Source organism: Plectropomus leopardus, chromosome 23 (assembly GCF_026936395.1).
Source record: "Plectropomus leopardus strain MGB_pleo_1.0 chromosome 23, ASM2693639v1, whole genome shotgun sequence".
In the NCBI taxonomy this organism is placed as follows: domain Eukaryota; kingdom Metazoa; phylum Chordata; class Actinopteri; order Perciformes; family Serranidae; genus Plectropomus; species Plectropomus leopardus.
Window position 1 is genome coordinate 20717303 of NC_142198.1, and position 10178 is coordinate 20727480.

A 10178-nucleotide genomic window follows, 5' to 3' on the forward strand; every position below is an offset into this window, starting at 1 on the left:
TAATTTAATTTAATTTAATTTAATTTTTGTTTTGTTTTTGTTTTGTTTTTTCGGAGTTTTCCACCGATCGCTCGGCTGTTATTACGTCATTTTCGGAAACAGTTCGGCTCTCTTCGTGTGGACACGTCATTTCCGGTGGACAAAACAAAAACACAGAGCTAGCAGGAGGCTGTAATGCCACCGAACCAAACAACCGCAGAAATTACGATGTTTATCGCTCGGATTAGGCGGTAAACTTCACGGAATACTAATGCTGGCGCGCTGAGAAGCTTCTTTGACACCATGAATTTAAGAGGACTCTTTCAGGACTTTAATCCGAGGTGAGTTTAGCTACGAGTTAGCACTGTAGCTAACTGTGTAGCTAGTTAGCATAGCGGCGTCTGATGCGCTGCTGTACGAAGAAATCCCCAAAATGTGTTTTTTATATATTTGAGATGTTATTCACATGTATGTGGAAGTTTAACGGGTAACGACATATGTGTGGTAACTGTGAGTGAAGTAGTTAAAGCGAGAATAAGGTAACCGGTTAATCGAGGCCTGGCTAACATGCTAGCTAACATAACGTAAAGACTTTGCTGTTAAATCTCGCATATCTGCAAACATTAACATTAACATTAACAGAGACAGAATTAGAAATATTTTTTTGGGAAATTGTTATTCCCCACAGCACATTGAACCATGAAGTGGGAATATTATATAAAAAGTAAGCATGGAAGTATTCTCCAGCAATTAGTGTTGAGTTTTGCATCTTATTTTTATTTTATTTTATCAGTTGCTATTCACACTGATCTCGCTGCTCTGTCCTTTTGTATTTTTTTTCAATTATTATTTCTATTTCCAGTTTAATTTTAATTCTTAAATTAATTTTTATTTTTTGGTTGGTTGGTTCTTTTCTTACACATTTTTCTGTAGCTTTTTTTTTTTAAATAATAATTTTTCTTATTTACTAATTTCTTGAAATTCCAATGTCTTTAACTGTCAAATCCTAAAATAACACAAGTACATATATACATACATATATAAGTGTCAGCTGTGTGACGTGTCTCTCTGTCCCTGTTGCAGTAAGTTCCTGATCTACTCCTGCCTGCTGCTGTTCTCCGTGTTGTTGTCCTTGAGGCTGGATGGAGTCATCCAGTGGAACTACTGGGCGGTGTTCACCCCAATATGGCTGTGGAAGCTGCTGGTCATCATCGGGGCCTCTGTGGGCACCGGAGTCTGGGCGCACAACCCCCAGTACAGGTAGACTCTAACACACTGCACTGCCTTTTTTAAAATCAAATCCTGCAGCAGTCACTCAGAGCAGCCACCAACTCACCTGTTCTTAACTGAGCGGCTGTGAAGCGAATTTACAGATTATTACCTTAAAATCTGCAGAAATTCTGAGCAGACAGAGTGTGCTCTGTGCTCTGTGCTCTGTCTGAGATATCAATGTGGGTTTATGAGACTATAAGAAGAAGGAAAAAGAGCTAAATATCTGCTTGATGTCTTTATTTTGAGTGATTTTGTCTCCTCAGTGAGCTATAAACTGTAATCATGTCGGGGGATTTTTCTGATGTTTAAATTTCCGTCTCTCAGGGCCGAGGGCGAGACGTGTGTGGAGTTCAAAGCCATGCTGATCGCGGTGGGGCTCCACGTCCTGCTGCTGATGTTCGAGGTGTTAGTGTGCGACCGCGTGGAGAGAGGACACTACTTCTGGCTCCTCGTCTTCATGCCGCTCTTCTTCGTGTCGCCCGTCTCTGTAGCAGCCTGCGTCTGGGGCTTCAGACACGACCGCTCCCTGGAGGTAAGGAGGCTGATATGTGTGATAAAATCATATTTCTTGTCTGTTTTTGTGTTTAAAGTTGCTTCAGGGAGATTCATTTACAACCGAGAGTCACTATTTTGACATGTCATGACGTGTATGATGCATTTTTTACCATGAACACCTTAATCCTTTCTTTTTCTCGTGCAAAAGAACATTTGGCAAAATAAAATAAGGTCAGAATTTTTAATCTGAGGGAAATAGTTTTGCAGCACAATGTAACTTATTTAAAGAATGCAGTTAAATAATATCTGTAAAGGTGCAAGTATAGAAGAAGAAAACTTTAAAATTAGAGTAATATTCTGAGGAAAATTAATAAACAGATATTTAAAATGCAAAATATGCGTAAGGCCAAAATGTAAACAAGGTTTTTCTTAAATAGAACTTTTTTTTGCCGCTGAAGACTTGAATTTTGTCAACTTGTTCAGGCACACAAAAAGTTTAAATATTATATTATAAAACATGAATACATGAAAATATAAGATTATGGTTTTTTTTAGATTTTATTCAACAGTATAATCAAAAAGTTTAAAAAAATTTTATTCAGGAAATATTCAAGAAAAAAATAATATAATATTGCTGCCCATTTGCAATTTCTGTTAATTATTTAATTTGTCTTTAAATAAACAACATAAAAAACATTTTTTACGCAAAGAACACACGTTAGGTATACCATAAAACATTTTTATTGCCATAAACTCAATTTAAAAATCAAATCACAAATTGTATTAAATGAATATAACAGGAAAAAAGTCTGACGGAGGAAACTTACGACGGAGCTGCAGCCAACTGACAAAGCTGGCTGCAACTCACAATTGCAATTAGTGGGGACGGCGTCGATTTGACTCCAAAAACAGCACGTGTGTGATTTGTGTGGTGTGAAATTGAAGTATTTGGGACAGAGAACGATAACAACTGTCGTATTTTGGGGAAAATGAGAATATCGCTCAAATTTTGTCTTCGCTCTTCCTCTCCTCAGCTGGAGGTTTTGTGTTCAGTCAATATTCTCCAGTTCATCTTCATCGCTCTGAGGCTGGACAAAATCATCACCTGGCCGTGGCTGGTGAGACACACACACACACACACACACCTGCCCTTTGGCTGTTTTCACACACTAATATTCAGTGTATTCTTTACTGCGTATTCATTCTGCTTTTGTTATGGCGTTTTGTTGTGTGTGTGTATCTGTCTCATAATCAACATTAAACGTGCTGCAGCGTGTCCTCCGCTGTTGACGATGACCTCACCTGTGTGTGTGTGTGTGTGTGTGTGTGTGCGTGTGTGTGCTGCAGGTGGTGTGTGTCCCGCTGTGGATCCTGATGTCCTTCCTGTGCCTTGTTGTCCTCTACTACATCATCTGGTCTGTCCTCTTCCTCCGCTCCATCGACATCATCGCCGAGCAACGGCGGACTCACATCACCATGGCGATCAGCTGGATGACCATCGTCGTGCCCCTGCTCACCTTTGAGGTGAGTTGTCGCTGAACGTATCACTTTTTAAGTGTCGCATTTTACTTGATTTATCCCATGTAACATGATTTAAATTATAGAAAGCAGCCGTGTCAAGTAATTTGTATAATCATAACTTTCTAAAATCTACATTTTTAATTTTTTAATTACAGAAATGAACTCCAGTCTCACTAATTAGACAATCAATATATAACAATATATATTAATAACAATAGAAAAGTTAGATCTTTAACAAATTGCTGTAATAATAAAAACTATCCTGTGCTGCCCTCTACTGGCTCAAAGTCTGTACTGATATTTTAAATTAGCTTTTAACCCTTTGAAACAAGGAGCAACACCACTTGTCTTGTGCTGCTTACAGGTACTTCTCACGAGTATTTAAATTTTGAAACCCTGCAGTTTGGTGCAGTTTCTTTCAAAAAGGCAAAGAGCAACGTGGTAAAAAATGTTTCACAAATTATAGGGAATTTGTAGATTTTAGAAGCTGGAGAAAAATGTCATCGGAAAACAAGAAAAACTTAGGAAAGAAATATGTTTAAAATTTTTATAATTACATATTTAAATTTATTTTGCACAGTTTCACACACACACACACACACACAAACACACACATGCTGTGTGCGGTTATATATTATATATTCGTGTGTGTCCTCAGATCCTTCTGGTGCACAAGCTGGACGGACACAACAGTCTGAGCTACGTGTGTGTGTTCGTCCCTCTGTGGCTCTCGCTGCTCACACTCATGGCCACCACGTTTGGCCAGAAGGGCGGAAACCACTGTGAGTATTTAACGGTTCGGTTTACAGCACTGACAGGATTTATATTTCACAACTTTCCCATCATTTAACTTTTTTAAAAACCTACAATGAGGACTGTCGCAGGTAAATCTTTTGTTGATAAATTGTCACAGAAATAATTGAGCTAAATAATGTTATTATAAATCTACTATAATTATAGAAATTTTATGCTGATGATATGATAATATAATATCAGAATAATGCATATACACGCTTTTTTGAAGTGCAATGAACTTTTGTATTTTTCAGAATAAAAATATAATTTAAACAAGTAATTAAAATATTCTAAGTTAATAAAATGAAAAAAGAAAAACACGAACAAAACAATAAATAAAACTGACTCTTAAAAAAGGAATTTAAATAAATATTTAAGGAGTTTGTTTTTTGTTTTAAAAATGACATGAAAGTTTACTTGATTGTCAAAAATTCATTTTAAATTATTGATTAAAGTTATTGGTTAATTGGCGACTCAGTTTAGAGCAGTGACTTTTGTTTGTTTCAATGTTTGTCCAACCAAACATTTAAAACCCAAATATATTTTGTTTATGATCATGAATAACAAAGAAAAGAAGCAAATTTTTACATTTGAGGAGAAACGAGGAGGAGAAATTTGCTTTTCCACAAATCCTTAAATTGTCTTAAAAGACATTAAATTCATTCATCTAAAAATAAAACCTTAATTGATATGAAATGTCAAAAATTAATCTTTAAAAAAGCTCAGACATTAAAGGGTTTTTTTGTCTGACGTTGGATTTCATTAACTTAAAAAAATACAAAATGCCACTTACATTAATATCACCAAAGAGTCATGTTTTGTGTTACAATAAATATTTGAAATAAAATCTAATTCCCCTAACATTAAGTCAATGATTTTGGAACATGCTTTTTTTAATCATTATTGGCTTCTGTAAAATTTAACTTAAATTTCAGCTCAGTTGGATCAAAATACTCTTATAAAGTCTTTTTTTTTATCTTTTATTTTTTTCTGTTTTTCTAAACAGTCGATTATGATACAGAACATAAATCAAGACAGTTAAATTCAGTTTCCCGTACTTTTCAGATTTTCCAAAATTTAAGAAACATGCAGATGCTCCAAACCAGATACCAGATTTTTTGCACACGTAATAATGACGTCTGCTCTGTAAACTCCCCTCAGGGTGGTTCGGCATCCGGAAAGACTTCTGCCACTTCCTCTTGGAGCTCCTCCCCTTCTTGCGAGAGTACGGGAACGTGTCCTACGACCTCCAACGCAGCGAGGACCCCGAGGCGATCGAGGATCTGCCCGTCCCCGAGCCGCCGCCAAAGATCGCCCCCATGTTCCACAAGAAGACGGGCGTGGTGATCACACAGAGCCCGGGGAAATACTTCGTCCCGCCGCCAAAACTCTGCATCGACATGCCCGACTAACCGCATTGGAGCTGAAAGGGACCGCTGCGCTGACGCGTTCAAGTCACGGAGCCAAAACAGCAGAAGACACTGAGTTTGGGTTTTAGCTGCTGTCCTAAAGGATTTGATCCACTTATCTTAGACTCCGACACGAGAGACGACTAACGGATCCAGAATCCTCACATCGGCTGTTTTGAAGGAACGACTGCCCTGCCGAACTCCTCCGAGGACTGAACCCAAAGAGAGGACTGCTTAGGACTAACCACAGGAGACCCAGAGGAGCTGGATCTGCGCCGACTTGTATATTTGACTCCAGCAGCAGTCTTTGACTCAGACGTGCTCGAGAGACGAGGTGGACGCTTGTCTTTCTTCATGATGGGGACCATTGGAGAGACTGTAGCTTGAATTTGGGATCATTGTACTCTTTTTGAATACGCTTACATGCACAAAATAATCCGGTTTTGCCCGAATTCAGAAAAGGACAATATTCCGCTCGTTCTCCGAATAACGCGTCTCCCAACTGGTCCAGTCACGCGTCCAGATTTCTCCTAACGGTTCTTGTGTGAAATGTTGAACTTAAACGATTTAGCCTTTTGTTCAAATGACATCAGCATTTTGGTGGCCTGAAAAAACGCGTGCAATTTTTTTGAAAACGCCAACTTTTCCGTCACCAATGAGCGTTTCCGGTGAGAACGGTGGCGTTGCGGTCACACTTTGAGCTCGGTGTTCTTCTGTAGTGCGTCATTACAAAATTACTCGCCAACTACGAACCTGGCATGCACGCTAAAGCGTTTTTGCAGATCCGTGTACACGAGGATCGTTGTCACGATGTTATCATGTGAACGCGGATTTTTCTGAACAAATGAGAGATTTTTCTGTCTCTAGATATTCAATATTATTTCTGGAAATGTAAACAACACGTTGGCTAATAAAACAGCACAAGATTAAATAGAAACAGCACTTCAAAATAAAAGCTCTGTGCAAAAAAATTCACTGTACTTCAAAGAAAAAAGTGTTTTTGTTTTGTTTCTTTTTGCAAACTTGAGACGTTCATAATTCACTTGCGGTCCGATCCGACTCGGCGTATTAAAAGAGCCGTAACCGCTTCTCAGTTTGTTTTTCTTTTGCATCAAAATAGTGTTTTTTTTCACAGTTCTGGTGGTGGATGCGTTGGAACATGCGAGCTCCGCCTCCTCTTTCATTCCTTCAGCTGCACTTTTGAAAAGTTCACGCTTCGATATTTGTGCTCATCCGAAACACTGTTAATATCGAAACCATCATAATGTTAAAAAACCAGGTGTGTTTGTCCTCGTGAACAGAAACGTGGGCTTTTGTTGTTTTGCTTACAACGTTTCCATGACAACACACAGCGTAATAGAGATGCATATTCCAAATTGGCTGTAAATGTGCTCAAATAATGCTCCTAAAAACGGAACAATACCGGCACATCTCACATCTGGATTGGAAAATGTTAAATTTGGTCAAATTCGGAATATTTAAACACATCAAATCCAGAATATTGTCTTATTCAGAATAAAAGGGGAATATTGTTGTGCATGTAACCGGAGCGTTTGCTTCTGTTTCCGCTTTTGAACATGCAGGCGGAGACGTCTAAAGAAAGGTTTCGTCTTTTGTCCAGGTGTGTCTTTACACAGGTTTAACATGCCCACGTGTACTGAAAGTCTCTCCTCCTGTCTATACTGGCTGTGAAGGGACCCCTTCCTGACTTTAACCCTTTAAAACCTGATTCAGCATCCGTTTAGAGGCCTTTTTCATGCTATGTAAAACTAGTTTCTTTCAAAAACATGGAAAAAATTCAACGAGTAAGTTGGCAAGATAATGCACCAGACTGCAAGAAATCATAAAAGATGATTCAGAAACAGACCTGAAAATGTCCTGAAAATCAGAAATTACTAGAAAATAATCAAAAAATTAGAGAAAATGTCAAGTAAAATTACATTATAATAATTATAATCATTTTTTATTTAAAATAAGGTTACAGAAAAATATATACATATATTTTTAATTTTCTGAATCTTTTTGGGCCATTTTCTTGGTTTTTTTTTGCTTATTTTCAGGTGATTTTCTTGTATCGTTTTAATGATTTCTTGCTACATTTTGGGCCATGTGTTGTGAAGTTGAAACCAATTTTCTCAGATTTTAAAGCATTAAGAGCTGGTACAAAATCCACAGCACTTGTGTCTAAAAATGCTAACAAGAGGCTTCAGCAGTATGTAAATGTCAAAGTTAGCCACAAAATTTCTGCTTTGTTTCAAATAATGTTTGTAACTTCCAAAAAATAGCCACTTTATCTGACTCCAGTGCAGCTCCTTTCTCAGCCCGTATGGACAGGACGAAACTCTTCCGACTCTTTCAGCGTACAAATGTCATGCTAGTGTTGTTTTAAGACACACCTGAAGCGAAGCTTTCCTTTAAAAAAGAGAACAATTGAAACAGGGCTGGGAAATATGGAGAAAATAAAACCACACATTTATCAAAATCAGTATTGCGATAACATTAAGGTCGACCTTTGGTGCTTTCACAAAATATTTAATCACGTTACATTTGGATATAATGACAAAGCGGGCAAATAACAGTCAGTTAAATTCACTGTAATGTAGCCTTTAAAAGCATGTAAACACAGTTAAAATATTTAAAATCCTGCGCTCATATCAGGATATTGATATAATATCGATATATTTCCCAGCCCTTAATGGAAATGGCACTTTTTTTAACGTGTTCCAAGATGAGTCCTGTCTAACCTGTCAGTTTTTTGTATCTTTTTTTGTAAATAACAGAAGTTGTCGTTTGGGACCAGCATGGAGACGGCAGGGTTGAAGGTCAAATATGAGGAAAAATAAACAAAAAGAAACTAGTACTTGCAAACAATCATCCACTTTTATTTTAGTTAACCGTGAAATACAAACTGTGTAAAGAGTCACTTTATTAAATCAAGACAGTGTTCAGCAACCATGAATGAGGTTATTTTTTAATATTGTGCAAACCTTCTGCCATTCATTAAACTGCAAATATTGTGTGCGACTCCAGGCTCCTTTTTGAGTCATTCTAATGTCATTTAGCAGATTTCAAATTGTTGTTATATCAAACTATGAATTTAAAAAGCTTTGCTGTAAAGCCGGGCATCAAAAAACCATATACATATCAGCTTTGTGTTGCCATAATTCCTAAAATATTTCCTAGAAAACAACAGTAATCGTCCCATCTCTCATGTTATTTTGTTTGTTTGTTTGTTTTTTTAATAGATATTTATTTTACAGTTAAACTAAGGAAGAAATTGCTAAAAATGACACATTTGATGTACTGGAACTTTTATTGACATTTTCCTTTTTATGCACCTTTATAGTTCGAATTTTGAGAGACAAATACGTCGTAACAAACACAGTTTACTGTATCAAAAGAAATATCACAGTTCAGTTTGTTCTGTCATTTAAAAATTTCTGTATTTCATACAAAATAATTTTAAAAAATAGTATCTGCGATAAATGTCAAAAGTATAGTATGATATTAAAAAGTGATGCCATAAAAAAAATAAAAGTATTACATAAGTCATAGAAACAACAATTTAAGAGAAATCACAGTACACCAGAAAAAAAGGCAGGATATTACAGAATGACCTAGAAGTCTGAGTATAATGTGTCATTAATGCCATAAAAAGGTCAAAGTATTTTATGTCATTAAAAACTATATTGTGTCATAAAAGGCCATAAAACCTGACAGCGTAGTTTGAATTAAAAAAGGCCACAAACGTGATGTTATGTCAGAATATAGCATCTCGTTAAAAAAAGCAGGAAATGTTATAATTGTAGATTGTACGGGCTACTTTTTGGTGTTTTGAGCTATTTCCAGCCATTTTTGGGTCAAATTATGTCATTTTTTTGCCATAGCCTTGCATTTTCGATAATTTTTTCAACATGCCATATTATGGTTATTATGGTGTTTTTCGCTCTTTTTGCAACTTTCTATGCTAAGGCGTGTCTTTGCATGCTATTCCAGCTGTTTTTGGGAGATGGTAAATTTAAACATTTTTTGCCTTGCACCTTCAGTCATTTTTTTCAACATGACAAATTATGGTGTTTTTGGCCTTTTTTGGTTAGCCCGTGGGTGTGGAAGGCATATTTTTCTTTAATGATCGACAAAAATATTAAATGAAAAAAAAAAAAAACAAAACAATATGCATATTAAATGGAAAACATTATGATTTTTTTTAAAGGAAAAAATAATCACCAAAAATAAAAAAAGCCAAAAAAAGTTTTAATCAAAATTTATATATATATATATATATATATATATATATATATATATATATATATATATATATATATATATATATATATATATATATATTAAAGGAAAAAAAACAAAAATTATAAAAGAAAAATTTCTTCTCCAAAGTTCTTTAAAGGAAACCGGCATGTTTTTAAAAAGAAATTAGTGGTACAATTAATAAAAGATACAGCCATATAAAGTTTTATACCCCTCCCATAAGCAAAAATCAAAAACATAAGTCCCTCCCTGGTGTCTGAAGGATTAGTTGACATGCCTTCCCTTTTTGCACCACCCACTCCCTCTCATAAATAACAAACACTCCCTAGTCATGATTTTTAAAAAGCCCTGGATCTATTTAGATTCTGCCACTTTTATAAAAGTATATACTATTTATTCAACTCTAGTCAATATTTTTTTAAAAAAGTGTGCTGTTTGTAA

At 36.0% G+C, this 10178-nt stretch overlaps 1 protein-coding gene across 1 annotated transcript; it reads left to right on the forward strand.

Annotated features, from left to right (window-relative positions):
• The first annotated feature begins 125 nt into the window (after positions 1–125).
• On the forward strand, positions 126–8495 carry tmem185a (transmembrane protein 185A). Its single transcript, XM_042512654.2, has 7 exons — positions 126–320; positions 1063–1239; positions 1576–1783; positions 2781–2864; positions 3094–3270; positions 3926–4049; positions 5224–8495. The coding sequence occupies exons 1-7, from the start codon at positions 283–285 to the stop codon at positions 5472–5474; spliced, it is 1059 nt and encodes a 352-aa protein (XP_042368588.1). The 5' UTR covers positions 126–282; the 3' UTR covers positions 5475–8495.
• The last annotated feature ends 1683 nt before the right edge of the window (positions 8496–10178 follow it).

Bases quoted from the DNA above. Each gene is read 5' to 3' on its own strand.
- tmem185a (XM_042512654.2), top strand. From the start codon at position 283: ATGAATTTAAGAGGACTCTTTCAGGACTTTAATCCGAG. The intron at 321-1,062 runs GTGAGTTTAGCT...TCCCTGTTGCAG, and splicing joins TTTCAGGACTTTAATCCGAG to TAAGTTCCTGATCTACTCCT. The intron at 1,240-1,575 runs GTAGACTCTAAC...TCCGTCTCTCAG, and splicing joins GCGCACAACCCCCAGTACAG to GGCCGAGGGCGAGACGTGTG.